Here is a 24453-nt window from a genome sequence, read left to right on the forward strand (position 1 = left end):
TACTGAACCCAGTCCGTGCGCACCAACTAACCCTGAAACGTCAGGTAAAGCGCACAGGCTCGCAACTGAAGGAATACATATGCCTACAAATCAAATGCTTTGGTAAAGTCACACAAATTAAACATTGAAGTCCATGTTGCACAAAAATAAACACTGAAGTTTATAATTACTTTGTTTTTGTTGTTGTTTTTTTACAGTGGGTCATAATATATCATATCTTTTAGTTTTTTAAGTGCGTTTTGTGGAGTTAGGTTTTTCCGCGCATTTCCGCACTAACTCAAAACGTGCGTACACCAACTCCTGAGCTGTCGTAGGATTTGAGCGTGCCGTACGCCAAAGTCCATATTGATAAATCTCAAAGTCACCGTGGTTTTGGGTGTAGGCCAGGTGTACGCTGGAAATTTGGTGTACGCACTTTTGATAAATGAGGGCCATTGTCTAGCCATTGTTCAAAAGTATATTTTACATTACACTATGGTAATAGGAAAATTACACTACTTTTGTCCTAATTTCTTCACTTGCAAGATATAAACCCTTGAGCTTTTATTTTGGAGAAAACACCAGATCACCATGCTGATGAACCTGGGTCGAAAAGCTACCAAAAGCTTTCAAAAGCTACTTTTATGCACCTTAAGCCCTACAACCTAGACCACTGTAGCGATTTAGGGGTGGGCGTCCTTTTGCTAAAAGACAGGCACTTAGTGCAGAAATACGCTCCGTTATCGGAAATGTAAATAAATAAGTTTTTTTTTCTTCCCCTCGCTTGGGCCCAAGTGCGCATGGGCCCCTGGGCCCATGCCCATAATGCCCATAGGGTAATCCGGGCTTGATCCCAGTCGTACCATTCAATCAATTTGTTTTTAACAAATTATCAGGATATCAACATTACTGCCAGCAGAAACTGTACGTTCAATCACATCAGTCTTTTGGAAAGGATTCAGGGTGAAATTACTTTTCATGCAGATTCAATAGATATGACTCTGCACTGCCATCTAGCGGTGAAGACTGAAAAGCACTTAATCTACATCGGTGTAGGGTGGAGTTTGTCGCACAGGTGCTATTAGTTAGAATTAGATTTTTAATGAGTCATTTGACCAACTTCTAGACCAATAGATTCTACAGTATGATCAATTAAAATGCTTTTTTTTTCTCTCCAAACATATCATTTGCTTTACCTATGTTATTTTAGATTATAGGCCTGCTTAACAATTTTCTCATTTAGTATTTTAAAGACAATACTCGAATGTCAGGTGAAATGACCGGCAGGAAGTTCAGGGCCATAGTGGGTCTCATGAAAGTCCCAGAGCGCGAGCTTATGGGCGATATTTTGTTGTGCGAGAGCGCTGAACCTTCACTTCCCGTTCACGTGAATATTGGTAAATTTGTCCGTTTGGACGACGGCCAGTACCTCGATACGGAGGACCGAGATAAAGCTGTTAAGAGACGACAGCTTGCAAACGCAAAGGAGCGGCTGCGGGTGAGTGTTTGCAAAGTTCACGACAGCAAGCAGAATTTGTTTCCAGCATTTGTACATTGCTGCCCTCTTTTGGCGAGTGAAGCGCTGCAGGTTTACATTAGTGCATTAGTCCTGTAGTTACGGTGCTATTTTACTTGATGCCATTCTGTGATAAACTTAATTTGAAACATTTCTCGAATAAATCGGCAGACTTGCTAAAAGTAAAAGTTTTGCCCTTTTTGATAAATGTTTCCCTTTACAGCTTGACTGAAAAATAGCATATGTTCAAATATTCCTTCACAAGTCTCATTTCATCTTGCTCTTCACTGACTCTCTTTCCATGGTAATGGCTCCAAGTACACTAACTTTTGATAAAACTTTAGGGTGGCAAGCACAACTAAAATACTTGGAATATGTGTAAAAATGGCTGAATGGTTTTTACAATAAATATTGTAGTGTTTTTTTTTATTATTTGTGATGGATTGTCATCGTTTTAAGACTAGTATTGCTCCTATGGGGGAAATGGTGCAGTAAAATCATAGGAGCAAGTTTCCCGTTTTAATATTAAGTGAACTGTAACAAAAGAGAAAACAAACGAATTTTGTGTCAATCAAAGTTCATGTGCTAACCATGCAGATATCCTTTTGTTAACCTCGTTGTTGTTTTTTATGGCTTTACAGGAAGATTGCAGTTCCTTTTTTTTAAAAAATCTCTAATTGACTTGCACCTGAAATATTTGCTATTCAAAATATCAGGGCCAGTGATGGTGTAGCCTAATAAAGGCCTTCCTGCTTGATTGGCATTTCAGTAAATGCATTTCTATTTTAATAAATAGGCCTGCAGCTTTGACAGAAATAAGTGTTCAAATGGCAGGTCTTAAAGTTCCCCTGTGGTGAAAATCAAGCTTTTAATGTTGTTTGTCTATGTTTAAGACGAACCATGTACAAATGCATAAGTCAACTCCATTGCTGAGTGTATTCTCCTTAAAACTGCAGTGAACCAAAGACAGTCTGAAAAACACGTTTTGTAATCGCTGGTGTTTCTGACGTCACAAACTACCTTGTAACTTGTAAGCAATCGTGTGATCGTCAACGAGCTGTTGTGAGTGGGTGGAGGTGGGTTCAATTTGCATGTTCATAGAACCGCATATAATAAATGAGGCAAGGGTGTAGTTCCATTCCAGCTATTTTAAGGCATGAATTTTCCAAGATTTTTTTTTTTTTTTTTTTTTTTTTTTTTTTAAATATGTCATTTGGTGATCAAAGATTATTTTTAAGGGATAAACTTACAGGGGGACTTTAAGACTACTTAATGACCATGAACTTTTTAAGTTGTAATGCAAAATTGTTTCCTTTGTTAAGCCTGCTTTCTCTGAATGGAAGCTCTCAGGATTCCAAATATACAATTTTCAATTATGGAAATTTTCAAAAATGTATAGCCTAATTGGAGAGACCAGCTAGCTGACTTTCTCAGAGTTGATCTAATGCATTGTGACGCGTTCACTTTAATTAGTCCATGATGGCCGTTCACTATGATGCGTGGCTAAGGCATTTCTGTGTAATCAAGTCATTCTATTTTGTAAAAGCAGCATGTAGTAGAAATGTGAGTGAGTCAGTATGGGTTTGGGATGGGAGGGTGAGTAAATTATGGAATTTTCACTATTGGGTAACTTCCTTTAAAAACCAAAATACTGGTCTTGATCTTGATCTATTCTATTCATCAGGGCTGCGTTTCCCAAAAGCATTGTGAGACCAGTTTGTTCCTCAGTTCTATTTTCGTCTTATTTCTTTGGTTCAGTCAAAGATGTTGTGAAGTTTGGCCTGTTAATGGTCATCTGCTGCTCCACTCAGGTGAGGAGCCTGAACAGCATGTTCTCGTACCTTCGCCGTATTGTGCCAGTGATGCCGCGAGATCGAAAGCCCAGTAAAGTGGACATGCTGAAGGCTGCAACGGAGTACATCCGGCTCCTCTCAGCTGTCCTCAATCACACCTCTTCCACTGTGAGTCAAACCCCTCGCCATTCCCTTTTGTCCTAGAAGATATTACAAGAGCATTCATATACAGTATGAGTGCAAAGTACTTGATGCCGCTTGTGTGTGTGTGTGTCAGGGAAATGGGAATGCAAATGTTTTCCTGGACACTGGAATCAACTACTCGAGCATGGAGAGTGACTGTTCTGATCTCTGGAGCATGGAGGATGTGAGTTCACTGACAAATTTTTCCAGTTCTAGAAGTGTGTAAAATGTGTTAAGTATATGCTTTCAATAAGATGTCACACTAACATTCAAAAGTCTTAATGTTTTTGTTCCCCTCTCTCTCTTGGCCACCAAGGCTGTGTATGTTGGATCAAAAATACTGTAAATCTGTAATATTCAGTGTTGGGGAGTAGCTAACTACAAGTAGCAACGCTACTAAACTACATTTTCAGTAGCTTGGCGGTTGCTTAGTTTCTTTTAAAGCAGTGTAGCTTTTCCAGTGAGTAGAAAACTACTTTTTCCAGCAAGCTATGAATATGCAAAGGATGTACAGTTGAGAGTAGCCTACACCTGAATTGACTAAGGTTTACACTTTTGTGTGTAATTTATGCAAGCCAAAGATTAATAACGCTGTCTGTGCATTTACAGGTGAATCATAGCCTTTTTTAATTAATTGTCCTGCTTTATTGCAAACTATCAAATGTCTATTTCTGATTTTATGATGACCTTAATCTGTCCTGCCACAGTTTTATAACTAACTTTAAAAGATCACTGACGTTGTGTTTGGCGCCATTGCTTTGGCAAAGCATCTGTCAATCGAAAAGAAACTCCAAACGTTCTTCCTTAACAATTATTCAGTTGTTTGTAATGTACATTGTCACTATAAAAAGTAGTTTTACTTTTTCAAAAGAATAGCTTGACTGTATCTTAACTACTTTTGTAGCTTGTCAAACTACAGTTTCAGAGTATCCCCCAACACTGGTAATATTGTAAAATAAAATGTTATTATAGTTTTCTAGTTAAATGTATTGGAGAAGAAATTTTTATTTTAAATCTTTATTTTAAGCATCATTAATCCAGTATTCAGTCTCATGATCCTTCAGAAATCATTATAATTTGCTGCTCAAGAACATTTATTAAATCTCTCTGCATGCTATCACTATATGGTTCGCCTCGATCTCCTCCTCAGGCCCTGGAGTTGAATCCCTTTCTATCTGAGGGCGTGAGCTTGTCTGCCCCACTGGTCACCATGGCGACAGGAGCGGATGATGACATTGATCTCAACAACATGACAGTGCAGTGTGTCGTACCAATGTACATTGTTCAGGTCGGCTCAGAACAATCGGTGGTAACGAGTACACTCTCATCTTAGTGCCGCCTTTTGGTGCCTTGAATCACTCACATTGTTCTACATGTGACTTCAAGATCTTCACTTCATGCTATTTGTGCCCTTTATCACTAATATTACTAAAATATTTGAAATGTCAGCCAAGATGAGTTGGATGGTTGACTGATGCTGAGCTCTCATGAGACTTTATTTTGTTGGATTATTTATTTTCTCATAAATGTAAACTCCATTAATTATGGGAGGAAAATCTCTATAAAGTTTATTTTGAGTCTTTTCTGCTGCTTTATGGTTTACAAATATGAATAAATTGAAAATGCTAATTAATGCGTTAATCATTTTTACAATTTTTCAACATCAAGGTTAAAAGGCATATGTCAGGATGATAAAATAAGTCTTTGCATGTTGAATTTATATAAAACATTTCTGCAAAAAAGTGCTGTAAAATCAAGTCTACACACTTTAGTTTTAAGTTATTTTTTAACTGTTTTCCATTAAAAGTGCTGTTTCAGCTTTGTAATGAGCTGGGGATAAGGGTTTTTATGACTTAACATTTTGCATAATTACACATCTATACTTTTATTGCCCATTTTGTTTTTAAAGGGGGGGGGGGGGGGGGGGGGGAATCATGAATCCTCTAGGCTTTATGCAGAACGTCACATGAACAAATGGGAAAGGGGTCTCATTGCATCCACTTTTCGGAGAAAGTGTTAATTGCAGCACAAACTGATAGCGATCGGCTAACCTAGCTAGTTATTTTTGTTTTATTCGATTTAAAATCCCCCTGAGGTCAATTGTATCCCTTAACACTTTCATGCATGAATCATGCATGAATTTTTCTTCAATGTGTTTTTATTGCTCTTAGGCATGAAAAACAAGATTTGACTTTTTTTTTTTTTTTTTTTTTACATATTTTTCAAATAGATTTTCAGATGTCCACTTGAGTGGACAAAATGCGTTTATGGTTTAAACTTAAGAGATACTGTATTAAACATAATAAAGTAATAACACTGCAATATTGTGTGTTTTTAACAAACCAATAAAATTGTATACAATCATGTGAGAACTATAAAATATATACCAAAAATACAAAAGCGAAATATTGCAAAGGCAATTGAACTTCATACAAGTTGAACATTGCGTATCTTTGATATCAGAACATGAGGATGTAATTCCATCAGAAATCTCTACAGCCTGTCAAGGTACTACGGTGGAAACCATTCAGATGCTCCCTCCAGTGTATCAGAGTATGCCAATATACCCTTATTAGCTGATAATTCCGATTATGTTCAAGATGGACACATTTCTAACATAGCCCTCCTCTGAGAAAACCTAATATTCAGGTGTTTTCGATCTCCTCTGAAATGAGCAGTGTTGAGGGAGACGTATTACATGTAACATGCATAACGCAATCAGATTACTTTTTTGATGTTACTAGTAAAGTAATGCATTTCAATAAAAATACTGATTACACAATACACAATAAAAGTGCATTATGTAATCAGATTTTTTTAATGTTACGAGTAATGCATTATGTAATCAAATTACTTTTTGATGTTACAAGTAAAGAAACGCATTACAAGTACGTGCATTACAAAATCAGATTACTTTTTGATCTAAAAAGTAATGCATTTTACATTACATTTACATTAGTTACATTTATTTACAGTCAAAAAACAAGTTACTGCATATGAAGTATTTTCAAAAACAACATTCACAGTAAAAGTACTTTTTGAATTGTAGCTGAAATATAGCCATTGATGCATGAGGTCCACTATAGTGGACAGATGATTAATCAGAATTTTTTCCCAATCTAAAATCAAAACTTGGAAAATTGAACTGCGATATGACTCTCAGTATGAATATTGCTTGATGCTACAATATTTTTTTTGTCGACACACAACGGCTTGCAACCTGGTGGCAATGTATAGGATGATGCACCAGGATCCACTGTAGAGATTGGTGTGCAATTATGCCATCAAAACCAGTGCAAATTCAAGAAAATGATTTTTTAATAGCTATCCACTGTAGTGACCTCTATGCATGAAAGGGTTAACTCATCTTTGATCACAAAAATGACATATTTAAAAGTTTTTTTTCTTGAAAAGTTCTTCATGCCTTAAAAAGCTTAAATGTGGTTCTGTGAATATGCAAATTAGCTCTGCCTCCACTCACTCACACCAGCTCAGAGATCCACTTGTTAAGTGTTGACTGCATGCATTTGTGGATTTTGAAACATTTCTATCAAAGAAAGACATGCAGACAAATCCACACAAGTGGACTCCACCCATCGTCTACTTAAGCCAATCAGATAACGGCCACAATCCACTGACACATTGGATGTGAATACATTTATTTGTGAATTTAATTCATATTTGTGAATCTCAATATATTTATTTGGAATAATGTAACAATTCTAACCCCATATTAGTGAGAGGAAGAAAAAAATGTTAGAAATCAATATACATATGCAATGGACGGGGGGAGGAGAATACCCTGGAACTCAATGGCTACTGTTAACTGTCTGGTAACCAACATTCTTCAAAATGTCATCTTTTTTGTTGATCAGAAGAAAAAAAAACTCCTACAGGTTTGAAACAACATGAGAGTGAGTAAATGATGACAGAATTTTATTTTTTGGGTGAATTATCCCTTTAATATAAAAAAACACCAGCAGGTGGAGCCAGTGGCCGCGTCTTTAATCCACAGCTGCATCATTTAGCAGGGAAAGACATCCAGAATAAATCATATGTGATCCCGACAAATCCACGATATTCAATGCTCTGCGGTGGGAAAAAAAAACCTTCCTGCTCTTTTCGTTTTATATAGGCTACGTGTGCTAGTTTTTTTCCACTTGAGGCGAACAAACTCCAGGTTCTCGTAAAAAATACGAGCAGGATCTGTATGTAGACCGTGAGGAGGTCATGAATCTGGCAGGCGTGGTCGTGGGCTGGTCCAGCCTGCAATAAACGTCAAAAACAGAAGAGATGCGGATCTTTGGGAAAACACAGACCCAAAACAATATCATTCATAGGCCTACTGGAAAACTAGACTAATTCTCGATTGCTTGGTGCACGCGCCTATTTTGACTCATTGTATTGTAGATTCATAGGGTGACTGTGTGCGTAAAGGACAAAGAGGAGATGATGTTGTAAGGTAAGCATCTCTTGCCTCGTTTAATTTCTCTATATTAGTCAATGGTTGAGAATCCTGGGATTTAATAAATAGTGGTTTAATTTGTGTATGGAGGAATTTTGGACCCCACGCATCCATCACATTCATGGTGACCGTGATGCTGGACTGCCATGATATTGTATGATTGCACGAATATATTACAAGTTACATTATAACATCATAAGCAGGAACAGCATAAAGAACAGTATAGAGGTTAAACACTTGGCACTAAAGAAAATTAAACCAGAATGTGTTAAGACTATAGTTTAAAGACGGTTGTTTGTGATGCAATCTAAATATTAAGTAAACGATATTGTATTTTATTAATCAGAGGCCTTGGAGCTTTGTTTTCATTTAAGCGTTAGTGATTGTAAGTGGTTTCAGCTTTCAGGCGCCATAATATTTGGGAGTTAACTCGAAATCTGTTTTCTTAACTCGGTCATCTTTTTTCCTTTTTCTTTTTTTAAGTATTGGAGTAATTCAAGCACGCTTATGTCGTTTGTGCTGACTTTTGATATGAGATTTTGTGTTCTGTAACATGTCATGCTTCCTTCAAAATTGTTTAATTTTCCCAGTGGGCTCTTGTACCGATGCCCGGAGGCCGAGCCTCGCGCTGCTGGTGCTGATGATGCAGCGGGGCTCGTGTTGTTGCTAGGCAGCCGCGTACAGGCCCTGCCGCGCGAGCACCGGCTACTGCACAAAACAATCGACATAGCACGGTTCATAATGCTTTATAAATTAATGAATACATAAATGCCTTTTTGACAAGAAAGCAGCGTTTTTAGTATCATTCCTTTTAACATTTAAAATGGTGCTTTTGTCACCAGCTGATGCACTTCTACCCCTTCTCATAGCAGTTCAAACAGGGTGTTGTTTTGCTGTAGAAGCAGTGGGCGTGACACGTGAGTCTTTCCAATATGAGCCCTAGAGAGAAAGAGGGTGGCACAAGCCCTCTCTGCTCAATCTACAGCCATCCTAAAATCCTTATACGTTTGACAAATAGACAAGATGATGTGACCCTTTTTTATTAGGGTCGGCTGACTACTTTTCCTTTTAAACATCTTTTTTGTGCATCAAGAACGAATGGATATTATCATAATGTATTCATTGAATTTGCTGTTTCCATGAGGTTTAGCTGCAGGGGGGGAATGAATGATTTAAATTATGTGGGGTGGGGTGGGGTGGGTGTGTGTCTTGGCATAGATCTTAGATCTTAGACTATCCTTATTTTCCACTACAGATTTGAACTAAATTAAAGCTAATCTGGTAATGCTTTACAATAAGTTTTTATTAGTTAACATGAACTAATAATGAACTGCACTTTTACAGCATTAATTAATCTTTGTTAATGTTAATTTTGACATTTACTAATACATTATTAAAATCAAAAGTTTGATGTGTAACATTACTTAATGCACTGTGCAGTTACATGAACAACCAACGAACCGCTGTATTTATGTTAACTAATGTTAACAAAGATTAACAAACTCCGTAACAAATGTATTGCTCATGGTTAGTTCGTTATAGTTATTACATCAACTATTGTTAACAAATTCAACCTTGTAAAGTGTCACCGATAATCTTTAATTTACAGGTTAAAAAAAAATATATATATATATGTATTTTTTTTTTTTTTGGTCAGCCGAACTCATTTAACCTAAAATATTTACTTAAAGTACCCCCTACTGTTTTAGGTTAATTGAAATAATTCAACCAGCCATGTTCATGGTTCTCTAATTTCAGTTAATAGTCACATGACATGCAGGTAAACAAAATATTTAATCTTTGTTAGTTTTTTTTTAATTTAAATAATATAATCTTGCATCTTTATTATTTAGCTAATTAATTAGCTTCTCATCAAGTCTCAACCCCCTGCAGACCCCCAGGTTGGGATACCCATGGGCTAAAATTGTATATTTAAATATAAAAATAAATAAACGTAATGTAACATGCACTTTAATGTTGACTGTCTGTCTTTATCTCTCTTTTGTATTTTTTTGTGGTTACATTAAAGTAAATAAATGTGTATTATTAGTGTAATTTTAGATGTCCATGTTGCCACATTAAAAAATTAAATTCATCATGAACAATTTTGACAAATTTGTACACAATCTTGTTCAAACATGGGGAAAAAGGCCATTCACTGTGTGGAATTGGAAACGGAGTCAGAGAGTAGACAACTCCCATTTTAAAACTCCAAACATGGCTAATCACGCATAGAAATTGCTTTTCTTCTTTCCTGAAAATGTTCCAATTCATTGTTGGTTTTAAAAAGCATGCTTTTTTGTGCATGGGTCACCGATTTCTCAGTGCATTATACACCATGCGATTGATTCACACATTAACTACATTATAAGATTCTTTTCAAATCAATCCAGCATCACTTTAACCATTATACACTCTCTCTCTCTCTCTCTCTCTCTCTCTCTCTCTCTCTCTCTCTCTCTCTCTCTCTCTCTCTCTCTCTCTCTCTCTCTCTCTCTCTCTCTCTCTCTCTCTCTCTCTCTCTCTCTCTCTCTCTCTCTCTCACACACACTTCCTACAAGCATTATGATCACTCAGTGGGGAAGAAAACCCTCATCCGGTCAGGAAAGCTCTGTTTCAGACCGATCAATAAGTAACAGACACATGTACTTGTCTTTCATCCCTCCTCAGATTGACATCAAAATCCTGCTGTAGCAGAAGCCAAAGTTCTTCAAGTTTTTGAAATTGGCTGTTATAGCAGCGGGACCTGATTAATTTGGATCCACTCAAGTAGAAAACTGTGCTTGAAACTGATCCAGGGACAGGACGGCACCAGTTTGGATCCAAACAGGCCCCACTCATTATACAGTCTCCCCAGAGAGAGGGCCTCTCAGTAGGGGTCCCAGAGCACCTGAGCCCCTGACAGACTACCAAACACAAAGATGTTGTGACTGCTATGCATTAACTCAGAGACTTTAGAGAAGTCAGTGTTGTATTTTGGAAATGCAAAAAAAATCCAAATGACATTTATAATAGATGATTAAAACATAAGTTTATTATATTACTGTTCTTTTATTCAGCAAGGATACATTAATTTGAACAAAAGTGATATTTATAATTACAAAATATTTCTATTTAAAATAAACTCTATTCATTTGAACTTTCGATTCATTAAGAATAACAAAGCAGCACAACTCTCTGAAGGTCATGTGACACTGAAGACTGGAGTAATGATGCAGAAAAAATTACATATACTGGTTTTACCACACCCTTTACACACACACACACACGACATGATAGCATCATGCAGTAAGTTGCTGCAGATTTCTCGGCTGCACATCCATGATGGGAATCTCCCATTCCAGCACATCCCAAAGGTGCTTTATTGGATTGAGATCTGGTGACTGTGGAGGCCATTTGAGAATAGGGAACTCATTCAAGAAATCAGTTTGAGATGATTTGAGCTTTGTGACATTGAGTTGTTCTGCTGAAAGTAGCCATCAGAAGATGGGTTCAGTGTGGTCATAAAGAGATGGACATGATCAGCAACAATACTGAGGTAGACTGTCGCGTTTAAACGATGCTCAGTTGGTACTAAGAGGCCAAGAAAACATCCCATCACACCATTACACCACCAGCAGCCTGAACCCTTGGGTCCATGCTTTCATATTGTGAACGCCAAATTCTGACCCTACCATCTGAATGTTGAGAATCATCAGAACATGAGCGTTTTTCCAATCTTCTATTGTCCAATTGTGGTGAGCCTTTGTGAATTATAGCCTCAGTTTGTCACTGCTGTATCTTCTGCTGCTGTAGCTTTTCTGCTTCAAGGTTCGACATGTTGTGCGTTCAGAGATGCTCTTCTGCAAACATCAGTTGTAATCAGTCTGGCCATTCTCCTCTGGCATCAACAAGGCATCTGCTATAAAATTTTCTAAATTTGCTATGTGCTTTATAGTAATATTTAGTTGAGGTGATGTTTCCGGTCCACTGCCATTATTTTATTGTGCAGGCTGAAAGAGCATTTATTTACAGTATGTGAATAGGAGTACAATGTTGAGGAAGAAATAAAAGATATTCAGGATCTAGGTCTTAGATTATGTGCCATCAATCATCTGTCATCAATCATCTGTTATGCATCCTGGAACAGTGATTTTCTAAATGTAATTTCTTAAATAGACCTTCCTCGACTAAACAAGCAAACTAATCGATCACATTTACTAATGCACATAAAGAACTACATCTTGCTGTCAGCACTACTTCCGCTGTGTAGGTGTGTGTGTGTGTGTGTGTGTGTGTGTGTGTATGACAGTTAGTGCGGCCCCCACATGACTTTGGGTGTGGTGTGCAGAAATACTTATCTAGTATTTGCAGGACTGCCTGTGTGCTTTTGCATGCGTGTCTATTATTAATATACATGTGCACATCACTATTATGTCCTCATGCACATATATGTAAAATAACTCTTCCATGATGTCTATGATGGGGATCTTTCCTTACCATAACTCCAGATTATAACTGAATTATTCATACATTGTTTTTTTGTTTGTTTTTTGTTCAATCCCCCCATCTAGCAATCTCGCCTGGCCCTGCTTTGCCTATCCTTTCCCTTTTCTCTGTTTTCTGTCTATCCTTCTCTATTCCACACTGGGGAAAAGAAGATGAGTAGGTCTCCCACCCCTAAAGGGACTCCGGTCCAGCATAGTCCTGTAGACGGGGAATGTCTGGAAGGAGAACTGGTCCAGTCTCCCCAGCAGTCAACGCCATCCAGCGGCCTTAAGAAACGTGTTTCCAGTCTCCTGCAAAGCCCTGTGAGTAAATGAAGTGTGCACTAATGAGTGAAGCTCATATATTTGCATTTGAGACATGACACAGATTTGTGTTTATAGCCTTATGGGTTTAAAGAGCTGATTGTTTACTTTTTCAGCAGCTTTGATTCCAGAAGCATTTTTCCCATTGATTTTCTCCATAGGGATTCAAGAAAGAGTTTAAAACAACCACAGCTGAAATGAATCACAAAATTACATTTGATTCAGAGAGAAGTGTGTAAAATCTGAACAAAAATATTATATTAAAGCAGATTACTTCATTACATATATAGAAATAATGAATATTGTTAATATTTTAATATTTCTACCATTTCAATGACACTATAAAAATACAATAATGAGTGTATTAATAAAATATTATTATGACTATTATTATATTAATATTATTATTATTTAAAGAAACCTGCTCTGTTTTCCTCAAATTTAATATATTTCCATTGCAACATTTGAGTCAGTAAATAGTAAAACTGTTGACTTACATTAATTGATTATAAGTAAGTGCTACCGGTATCTTTGTTTTAAAGACTTTAAACATTATCACCATCATTTCTCTGTGGAAAAGAATGAATGGCATTTTTACTTCTAGAATCCTGCTTTTGCACTCTAACTGGAGTGATATGATAATGACAACGAGTGAGGTTGTAAAAGTGAACAGGCATTCAAAGTGGCTGCTATAAGCTGTCAAAATGCTCACTGAAACAGGATATCTCTCATTCGCAGAGGACCCACAGCGGTTTGCCTGCTTTTATTCGCCTGTTCTGTCCACCCTTTATTGTCCTGCCTCCCAATCCCTATGTCCTCTCTCCCCTTCCCCCTCATTAGGTTCCCAAAGATATGATTATCTCCACAGCTCAGATATAATCTGCCCTGAATCACCACTGACAGCTCCAGCTGGAGAGAGAGAGAGAGAGAGAGAGAGAGAGAGAGAGAGAGAGAGAGAGAGAGAGAGAGAGAGAGAGAGAGAGAGAGAGAGAGAGAGAGAGAGAGAGAGCACAAGGGAGGAGAAAGCATAGATAGTGCAGGGAGTTTTGTGTTGGTGCAAAACAGTAAAAAAAAAAACTCTCAGAATGGTGGGAACGTGTTGAATGAAGGTCAGAACTGAAGAGCTCAACGTTCCATATGAGGATGATTAATTCAGTCTCTGTTGTGGATTGTACTGGAACCTGTAACTCAAATATTCTTCCTGCTGTTTGTTTCCGTACGTTTATAAATGTATTGTTTTATTTGTGCTTTATGTCTGTTATACTGTGTTTGTGTGTGGCTTTATGTTTAAAGCAGAGACAGCAATGTTTAATGCTTAATTTAAAACTTTTAAAGAAATGTTCTGATTCTTGTATAATGATACAGTGCTTACAAGTTAAAACCATATTGGTATTCCTCAAACTTTTCTAGTTAGTTTATTATAAACTTTATTATAAACTCCTGACATTCAGTACTAAACATGTACAATTAATTTAGCCAAAACCGTTTAAAGCCTAAACAATTCAAACTTTGTTTTGAAGATTTTTTCATCTGTTTATTGTAAACTTCACACTTTTTAAGAACTTTAAACATTAAAAAGTATCAGTATTAGACTTCTATTGATTCAGCATATAATGTTCAGCATTCAAAAAGTAATGCTTAATAGTGATTGCTATAGTGAAGTTATAATATATATATATATATATATATATATATATATATATATATATATATATATATATATATATATAACTTCACTATAACAATCACTATTATATTATATATATACATATATATATACACTCTGTAGAAAAAAAAATGTTACATTATGTTTTCATTATCATGTAGAAAAAAGAAAAGGCTCTAATGCAGCATTTATTTTATGTAGAACCAAAACCTAAAAGCTAAACATGTGAAACTTTAAAACTGTTCTTTTGCTAGATTGCAAGCACTGATACTGGAAATATGGTTACAGTATACAGTAAGTTTTTTTACATTAATTATGGAATATACACTACCATACAAATGTCTGAGGTCAGGTTTTTTTTTTAAGAAATTAATACTCTTCGTTTCTTAAAGAAGAGAAGACTTTAACATTGTAAATGTAAATTGTAAATATTTCAAAGGAACGCTGTGCTTTTAAACATTCTATTCATCAAAGATTCCTGGAAAAAAATAAAAATGTTATCATTGTTTCCACAAACGTATTAAGCAGCACAGCAGTTTTCAACATTGATAATAACAAGAAATGTTTCTTGAGCTTCAAATCAGCATATTAGAATGATTTCTGAAGGATCATGTGACACTGAAGACTGGAGTAATGATGCTGAAAATATATTTAAAAATGCTCAAATATAAGCAGTTTAATAGAAATATTTTACTGTACTTTTGATCTTTTGAACAGTAGTGTACTTTTCCATGATATATATATATATATATATATATATATATATATATATATATATATTTAATTCATGTATCATTGCATTTCAGTGGACCATTTAAGTGAAATGCAAAAGAACAAAAAAAAGGTTACCAGTTACATTCTGCAATGAGAACACTTTTCCTGTAACATACTTATACATTTTCACCTAAAACGCTAAAAAAAAGAAGAAAAAAATCAAGGATATTGTTTATTTATCAACCACCAATGTGCACAATGTGCATTTTCCTTTATTTGTGTGTCCAAGTGCATTGTGTTGTTAAATGACTGAATCTTATTTGTGCGTGTTAGTCCTTTAGAGAGGAGCTGGATGCGTTGATTCAGGAGCAGATGAAGAAAGAAGGAAGTTCCTCCAATCTGTGGGCTCTCAGACAGATCGTAGACTTCATGACCACTCACGGATCTCCGGCCGCACTGCCCGTCGCTCAATCCAGTACGTACTCTTAACACATGCCATCATTTACATATACTCTTAAAAATAAAGGTTCTTTATTGGCTTTGATGGTTCCATGAAGAACCTTTAACATCTCTGGAAACTTTCAAATGCACAAAAGGTTCTTTAGTGGAAAAAGATTATTTAGATGCACTATTAATCGTTAAAAGATTGCAATCTCAATTCAAACACCCACACAATCTTATTCCTAAATGACAAAACTTCGGCTATGTCTGATAGATTTTTGACAAGTCTGATCACAGTGAACATTCATATCTGAGTTAGTACTGCTACTGAGAGAGTCGAGAGAGCAGTTGTCATGTATAGGTATAAAACAGCTTTCAACCACACAGTATGATTATTCTATTACAAATAATTCAAATTACCACAGAAGTACTGGGATAAAAGTTTATAGTTTGGATATAAACACTGATGTCTACGGTAGAGATCCAAATAATCACCTTTTAAAAGCAACTTGACGCTTAAAAAAAAAAAGACTATCAATTACATTATTACAAAAGTAGGTGGTGACAAATGTTTTGTCATTGAAAACATTCAAGGCTATTTGTTGATTCATCCAGTAAATAAACAATTGAAGTCTTTACGAGTGAGTCATTGAATCATTCATTGAAACTGATTTTAAAAAATAATTATTTAAATTATTTACATATTTTCACAGTCTGCAGCAATTAACATTTTGTCAGAACCTCTTGTAATATGACATTTTATTGTTTAGATTTCTATTCAGAATCGTGATCTCTATTTTAAACAAAAAAATGTGATTCTTAGTTTATCTAGAATCGTGCAGCTTTATATTATTAAAATGTAAGAAAAAAAATTACTTTTAAGAACTGTGCACTGAAAGTTTCTTTAAAAAATATATATATATATGTATAAAAGAAAAAAAGGTTCCAAAAATGGTTCTTCTATGACATTGCTGCAGAAAAACATTTTTGGAACCTTTTTTCAAGAACCTTTATTTTTACCTTTATTCTTTTAAGAAGCATGAGTCAAGAATGATTTACAAATGATTCACTTGTGTTTCATAAAAATATGATATTTATGATTTACGAATGATTCACTTGTGTTTCATAAGTATATGATACAATAATATTTCATTTTATCTTTTTAATGTATTGTTGTCATATATATATATATATATATATATAAATAGAAAACGGTATTAGTTTTATATATCGTTCAGAGTTTCAGTTTTATTCAGTGTTCATGCGCATATCACATAACATTATTCTTTTATTCAGATACTTTCAAATTAGAGGAGTTTTAGTTTCAAACTTAATTTATTTGTGAGAAAGTGAGAACATTTGTGTGAATTCAGTTGAATTCAGTCAAACTGAACTGTTCACAGTCTCATGATAAAAAGGCTGTGTCACCAATTAAACTGTAGTACTAAGTAGTGCTGCTCTTTTTACTTTCACTGACACCAGTTGTGCTGTTTCTTTTGTTCCTCATGCCTGTGCAGCCGTTACCATGGTGACCCCCATTAACGATGTGCAGGGATGGGAGCCGAGCTCCATGGTGAAGGGGGAGAGACTGATGCGCTGCAAACTGGCTAGTGTTCACCGACTGGTGGATCTGTACGGCTGGGCCCAGCTGGCCAACACGTGCCTCACAGTAAGAAAACACAACCCATAAACACTTCTGTCAGTATACCCAAGAATCCTGAGAAGTGCTCCCTGCGCAACTTTTAACTTAGAGCGTGATTGATTAAACAGGCTCTAATGAAGGTTGAAATGTGATTTATGTGATTAAATTAAAACGTGCCCTATACTGTTGGGATTCTTATGCTCACCAAGGCTGCATTTATATATATATAAAAAAAATTGTATTGCAATAAAAACTGTTTCTTATTTTAATGTTCAAATGTAATTTATTCATGTTGAATTTTCAGCAGACATTACTGTCACATGATCCCTCAGAAATCATTCTAACATGCTGATTTGCTGCTCAGGAAACACTTCTTATTATAACCAATGTTGAAAAAAAATTTATTTTGAGTAGAAAGTTCAAAAGTGCAGCATTTATTTAAAATACAATTATTTTGTAACATTAGAAATGTCTTTACTGTCACTTATGATCCATTTAATGTATCCCTTCTGTATAAAAGTTTACTTCTTTTTTTTAAATCTTAATGAACTTAACATTTTGAACAGTATTGTATGAGTCTGCTTATTAACTGTTATATAACTCATGCTTATGATATATTAAAAAAAAGTAAGTTCACGTATAGTGACTTTAAATAATTGCGCACAGCTGCCAGTCTATCACTTCTGGGGCACATTAAGCTGATTAAAAATACTGAATAATTTTTGCTGCATTTACATTAGCATACTTATTCATTTCTCCTTCGCTCAGTCTATATGGATTTGTTTTAAAAATAGGAAGTGGTTTTGTGATCAAGTCTGGTAACAAGGTTTCTAGTTTGATCTTCGCAAGAGTTGTGAAAATCAAGACTCTTAAAGGGATAGTTCACTCAAAATGTTTTAATTCTGTCATTGCTTTCCCTCATGTCATTTTAAACCCTTAGGACTTATTTTCTTTCATGGAACACAAAAAGAGATATTAAGAAGAATGTTGAAGGTATTTTAATTCCCAAAAAGTTATCCAAATGTGAATAAAACATAACATGGCTGCACCATAAATTTCGGACTTGTACGCTACAGTCTGACACGGACAGAAATATAAGTCACTATCTCTGAAAATCGTATGAAAAGCTGTACAGGTTTGGTAGGACATGAGGATGAGTAAATGTCAGATTTTTTTCATTTACGGGTGAACTATCCCTTTAACCTCAGGTTGCTCCAGGGAGATTGTTCCTGTAATTGTACTATAAGTTGCTCTGGATAAAAGTATCTCTTTCTCTCTGCAGATGCGTGTTAGTAAAGAACAGGAACATTTCCTCGTGTTGCCGAATGGTCTGGCCTGCGGGGAGGTGACTGCGTCCAGTCTGGTGAGAGACTGTCCACACACACACACACACACACACACACACACACACACACACACACACACACCAAACAAGTTCCTCTTGTGTCCTGCAAGATGTCTCCTGATGATACCGTTTCACTGTGCTAAAGCGTTCAAATGAAGGTCACTGGAAACATCACAGTTGGAGATTGTGTGTATTATTTGCTTATACAAACTAAAAGATTCAGTCTGTTCAGCATTTTTCTGGGGATATTTTGTACATTGTTGCAAAAAAGAAGGTATTAGAAATTGTTTCTCATGAAAAAATTCTCGTGTCCATGAATGTGCACAATTTGTATCATAAATTGTGACTTGGAATGGATAAAATAAGAAAAAAATGCAGTTCAAAGTTTTGGTCAACTAAAAGGATAATGTAGTAATTAATATATTTTATTTATTATATTTCATTATATTCATTTAAATTTATTTTTATATCTAAATATAAATCTATATTTAAAAATACATTTATATTTATACATAATAGAACAGTAGTAAATTATGCACACGTCCTGATTTTGCAGAGTCAGATGTATTCCTGGGTCAACATATTTTGTTGATCCCGGAACAACATTCCTGTTCCCGAAAATTGAATCCTAACAATATTCCTACCCCTAAACATAACCATACCCTTAAGTTATCAGAGAGAAATGATAGGTGAATGACACTGATGTTGTAAGACTAAACTTGACATAAACTGTGTCCCTCAAATATGATTGGTTGATTAGAATGTTGTTCCAGGATCAACAGAGATGTTTATCCAGGAACATGATAAAATCAGGTTCTGCACATTATGAATTATCTCATTTTAATGAGATATATAATGAGGTAATGAGGGTATCTCATTTTTAAGAAAGGCCTTTCATAATGCCAACCAGTATGTTGATTCATTAAATGATAGAAGTAATATGATCAGATTCAGGATGGTCCAAATGAATCACATTGAATCACCTGTTTTTTTTAAGGATTTTTTTTGAACGCTTGATCAAACCTTGTGCTCTCTGTGATGTCCAGGTGAAGGTGAACGTTCTGGGGGAGGTGGTGGAGAAAGGCAGCACTACTCTGGGAGTGGATCTGTCTGCGTTCAGTCTTCACTCTGCTATCTACTCTGCCCGACCGGACGTCCGGTGTCTGCTGCACCTCCACACTCCTGCCACAGCTGCGGTACGACACACACTGGCCTGAGAACAGTCCACAGTGCTGAAACAGGAACTTACAGTGGAGGAGAAGGGCATTGTTTTCTAGAGTTTCTTGAGCCACTCATAAAAAAGAATGTAATTTATGCAAATATATTTAATATTTGTACAACATATTAATCTAAAACTAAATACTAGTTTGTTTTTACCAATTGTTTCATATTTAAATGCCATAAATTAATTTGTTTGTTTGTTTGTTTGTTTGTTTATGTTGTTTTGTTAATTTTATCCATCTATTTGTCTATCTATCTATCTATCTATCTATCTATCTATCTATCTATCTATCTATCTATCTATCTATCTATCTATCTGTCTGTCTGTCTGTCTATCTATCTATCCATCATTCTATCTGTCTGTCTATCTATCTATCTATCTATCTATCTATCTATCTATCTATCTATCTATCTATCTATCCATCATTATATCTATCTGTCTGTCTATCTATCATTCTATATATCGTTCTATATATCTATCTATCTATCTATCTATCTATCTATCTATCTATCTATCTATCTATCTATCTATCTATCATTCTATCTATCTGTCTATCTATCTATCATTCTATCTGTCTATCTATCTATCTATCTATCTATCTATCTATCTATCTATCTATCATTCTATCTATCATTCTATCTATCATTCTATCTATCTGTCTGTCTATCTATCATTCTATCTATCTGTCTATCCATCTATCATTCTATCTATCGTTCTATCTATCTATCTATCTATCATTCTATCTATCATTCTATCTATCTGTCTGTCTATCTATCTATCTATCTCTGTCTATCTGTCTATCTATCTATCTATCTATCATTCTATCTATCGTTCTATCTATCATTCTATCTATCTATCTGTCTATCTATCTATCTCTGTCTGTCTGTCTGTCTGTCTGTCTGTCTATCTATCTATCTATCTATCATTCTATCTATCATTCTATCTATCTATCTATCTCTGTCTATCTATCTATCTATCATTCTATCTATCTATCTATCTGTCTATCTATCCATATCTGTCTGACATTTTTATATATTCTGAGGTCCTGCCTTCCACTAACCATGAAAATACTTATTCCATATTAAAATTAACTATTATCACTCTATTATTTTAGAAGCATTGTCTCAGTTGTCTCAAATTACCTACAAACCTGAGAGCTGACAGCTGTTGGAGATACTTCATACTGCATTCTCTCATTTATCTTAATGGGTGGATTTTATTATTCTAGCAACAATCATCCCCTATAACCGCTATTAATCTTTCATGTAGGTATCAGCCATGAAGTGTGGCCTGCTACCGCTATCCCATGAGGCTTTGCTGGTGGGTGAGGTAGCTTATTATGACTATAATGGAGTAATGGAGGACGAAGAGGACAGAGTGGAACTCCAGAAGAGCCTTGGCCCTACATGCAAGGTTAGATCCTCGATTACAGAGACTTCCCTCAGAGCATGATGTTGTGAGGCCCGTAAGGTCGAAAAGGGGTTGATGAAATGTTGTTATTGTACAGGTGTTGGTGTTGAGGAACCATGGAATCGTGGCCCTGGGAGAGTCAGTGGAGGAGGCATTTTACACAATCTATCACATCCAGACCGCCTGTCAAACACAGGTAGGCAACAACAACAAAAGTTACAGCCCTTCCCATGGTGGAAAACATGGAAGAGTGATAGTGGGACAGTATGAGTGAAGAGAGAGAGAATGCTATAGTGTTCAGAGACTGAGAGAACCAGTGAAAGGGTGTGTGCAAGAGAACACACAGAAAAGTCATATTTGTAGTATATATATGCATATTGCTATAAATTAAATATTTATATTATAATATACATATTTATTAGTAAATATACACTAAAAGTTAGGGGTTGGTAAGATTTTTTAAATGTTTTAAAAAGAAGCGTTATGTTTCAAGGCTGGATTTGTTTGATCAAAAGTACTGTAAAAACAGTGAAAATATTATTACAATTTAAAAGATGTTTTCTATTTTGATTATATTTTAAAACATAATTTATTCCTGTGATGGCACAGCTGAATTCTCAGCATCATTACTCCAGTTTTCAGTGCCAAAATTATCCTTCAGAAATCAGTTTAATGCTGATTTGGTGCTCAAAACACGTGCTGCTTAATATTTTTGTGGAAACCGTTGTACATTTTATTTTCCGTATTGTTTGATTAATAGAAAGATCAAAAGAACAGCATTTATTTGAAATAGAAATCTTTTGTAAAATTGCTGATGTCTTTTCTGCTCATTTTAATCAATTTCTTTTCTTTTTTTAAATCATAGTGACCACAAACTTTTTACTGTAGTGTAAATATTTATAGTAAATATACATTTTTATAGTTTTTGCTTTGCAATATATTTCATCACCAACATATAATGCTCTGTGAGAGATTTATGTGCAGTAAAAATGCCCATGTATTGCGCCATTCACAAGGAATGTGTATTTGCGGTTAAAAACGTGGGTCACTCGAGCAAGAGACATATTTTAACTTCTTTTAGTTTTTAGAATGCCACGTCATGCACCAATGAAAGCAATCTGCGCAGTATCAAATGATTTTGAAATCATTGCAGGAATGACTGGAAAGGTCATGGAAAAGTCTTTTAAATGTATTAGTCAAAACTGTGGGACCCATGACAGAAAGACAATAAAACGGATTGTGAAAACTGAAAGAAGTGCACGGGTTGAGAATAGTTGTATTGTTAGCTGGAGTGTAATGTTCAGAATGCTGTTTGTCCACACTGAGTCATGCTGCAGTGTTGCGCTGTCCTGGCAGGTGGCAGCACTGTGCAGCGCTGGAGGGGAACAAAACCTAATCATGCTGGACCGCAACATTCACAGGCCTGTCGTCACAGGCACTGTGGGTTGGGCTGGATCCACCTTCGGCCCCATGCACAAGAGCAGGCTGGGAGAACATGAGTTTGAAGCATTGATGAGGACGCTGGACAATCTGGTTAGTTGATTCCAATTTAAAGTGCTATTATGTTAAGGTTCCCAATTTTGTTTGGCTGGTCTCCTACAACAGGTTTACATGCATCCAAGGTCAAAAAAACCTTTTAATTTTCTCATAATATGCATTGCAGCATCACCCCTTTTCACACAGTATCTGAAACGGTTTAATAAAGGATTCAGTCTCACGAAACCCCTCCTTTCCGAGAGCATACTCTGCTCTGATTGGTCACTGTAGCGAGGGACTTTTGTGCGATTGCTAATGAGCAACACCTGTGAAGCACACCGGTCTCGCATCTCTCACATCCCTCGGCCGTCGCTCGCCACAGTCACATTTTTTGGGAGATACTTTGTAGACCTTTTATACTCACAAACAACTTTATTACACTACAACATGAAAGGTAATGTCTGAAAAATCATTATAGGGCACTTTATTTGCATGATTGTGTTTACATACAATATTGCCAAAGCATTAAAGGGTTAGTTCGCCCATTTAAGACATGAAGTTGTATGGAATCCTTACCAGCACTATAGTGCACTGCATACACACTGACCCACTCTGTAGTCACCTCCCTGGTCAGAGTTTTGGCCGCTGGAAGTTTTTCAAGAAAGTACTCCCGGTTACTTTCCGGGGCCTCAAACTGTGCGTTTTTACGAGAAAAAAATATTTGCGTTTCAAAGCTTGATTAATTTACCACACAAAAAACACGCCAGACAAATCGGCTCGGTCATTGGCTGTGCTGCGGCAACTTGCTCGAACCAATGACGGGGCGACTCTGAATGCGCGACCAATGAGCGCGCTTCGCGCCTGCGCGCGTCAGAGCCCGCCAAGATGGGCGTGGCCAAGAGCTATATATTGGGCGCCCCGTCATGAGAGTTCTTTAGATTTAATCTCCTTCAGCGAACACCTTCTTCGCTGGATCCTCCGGATTATTGAAGCTTCGCCGTCGAAAAGCATACCAGCGGGATTTGCCGCCTTCTAACGCGATCCTACTGAGCCATCCGGCGTACTGCTCACGCAAGTATTTACATCTGTTCGCTCTGCGACACTTGTAAAAGAGCAAATTTTCCAAGGCGTTGTTTCAAATGCCTTCCTGCGCGTCGTGCAGAGACCTTCTCCCGGACGGGGATCGTCACATCATCTGCGCTCGCTGCCTGGGCCGGGACCATGCAGAAGCTGCTTTGACCAAGGGCGGATGCCCCGAATGTGACGACCTGGGTCTCTCCGCACTGCGGGCTCGCCTCGCCGCTTTCGCTGTGAGCGAGCCCATCGCCGCCATCCCTCTGTTCGAGCCGCGCACTAAGAAAAAGCGCCGCTCACAGAGGCTTCCTGAACCTGAGCTCAGTGACGTCACGCCGAGCCAGTCTCCGCGTGCTTCACCGCCGCTCTTGCCTTCCCCACCGCCGGTTCAGTTCACCCAGCCGGACCCACACCCCTCTAGCAGAGCGGTGGGCCTTGTGACTTTCGGCGCGTCCGAGGACGACGGGGGAATGGATGACAGCTTGTCAATCGACGCTGCATCGGACGACTGGCCGGGCTCAACTCTCGACCCCGCCCCGTCGACGCTAGCTAGCGCGAGCGGGGGCTCCACCATGGATAGCGAGATTATCCGCGTTCTCTCTAAGGCCGTGGAAGACCTCGGGCTCGATTGGTCTTCTCCCGAAGAACCAACCCGGAGCCGACTGGATGAGTGGTTTCTGCAGGGGCGCCAGCAGGCCCCTCGGCAAAGGCCTTCTCCCTTCTTCCCGGAAGTTCAC

General features: G+C 36.9%; 2 protein-coding genes across 7 annotated transcripts in view; both read left to right on the plus strand.

Annotated features, from left to right (window-relative positions):
* The first annotated feature begins 1112 nt into the window (after positions 1-1112).
* figla (folliculogenesis specific bHLH transcription factor) lies at positions 1113-5100 on the plus strand. The gene is made up of 4 exons (XM_077241603.1): positions 1113-1477; positions 3307-3456; positions 3566-3655; positions 4622-5100. Exons 1-4 carry the CDS (start codon positions 1244-1246, stop codon positions 4802-4804), a joined length of 657 nt encoding a protein of 218 aa, XP_077097718.1. The 5' UTR covers positions 1113-1243; the 3' UTR covers positions 4805-5100.
* Positions 5101-7452: 2352 nt separating this feature from the next.
* The window catches only part of add2 (adducin 2 (beta)), a 35514-nt gene continuing 18513 nt past the window's right edge, over positions 7453-24453 (plus strand). The window contains exons 1-9 of one of the 6 annotated variants that reach the window (XM_077241595.1): positions 7453-7933; positions 12490-12726; positions 15440-15581; positions 17065-17216; positions 18472-18552; positions 19581-19730; positions 21026-21169; positions 21264-21362; positions 22523-22699. In XM_077241595.1, the coding sequence (XP_077097710.1) occupies positions 12577-12726; positions 15440-15581; positions 17065-17216; positions 18472-18552; positions 19581-19730; positions 21026-21169; positions 21264-21362; positions 22523-22699 (1095 nt within the window). In that variant the 5' untranslated portion in view covers positions 7453-7933; positions 12490-12576. Of the gene's footprint in view, positions 7934-12489; positions 12727-13691; positions 13943-15439; positions 15582-17064; positions 17217-18471; positions 18553-19580; positions 19731-21025; positions 21170-21263; positions 21363-22522; positions 22700-24453 lie in introns of those variants that run through there. The other 5 variants (XM_077241600.1, XM_077241596.1, XM_077241599.1 and 2 more) reach the window with 5 other exon arrangements.

Source organism: Siphateles boraxobius, unplaced genomic scaffold (assembly GCF_051911475.1).
Source record: "Siphateles boraxobius isolate OS27281-9 unplaced genomic scaffold, OSU_SipBor_1 24, whole genome shotgun sequence".
NCBI lineage: Eukaryota > Metazoa > Chordata > Actinopteri > Cypriniformes > Leuciscidae > Siphateles > Siphateles boraxobius.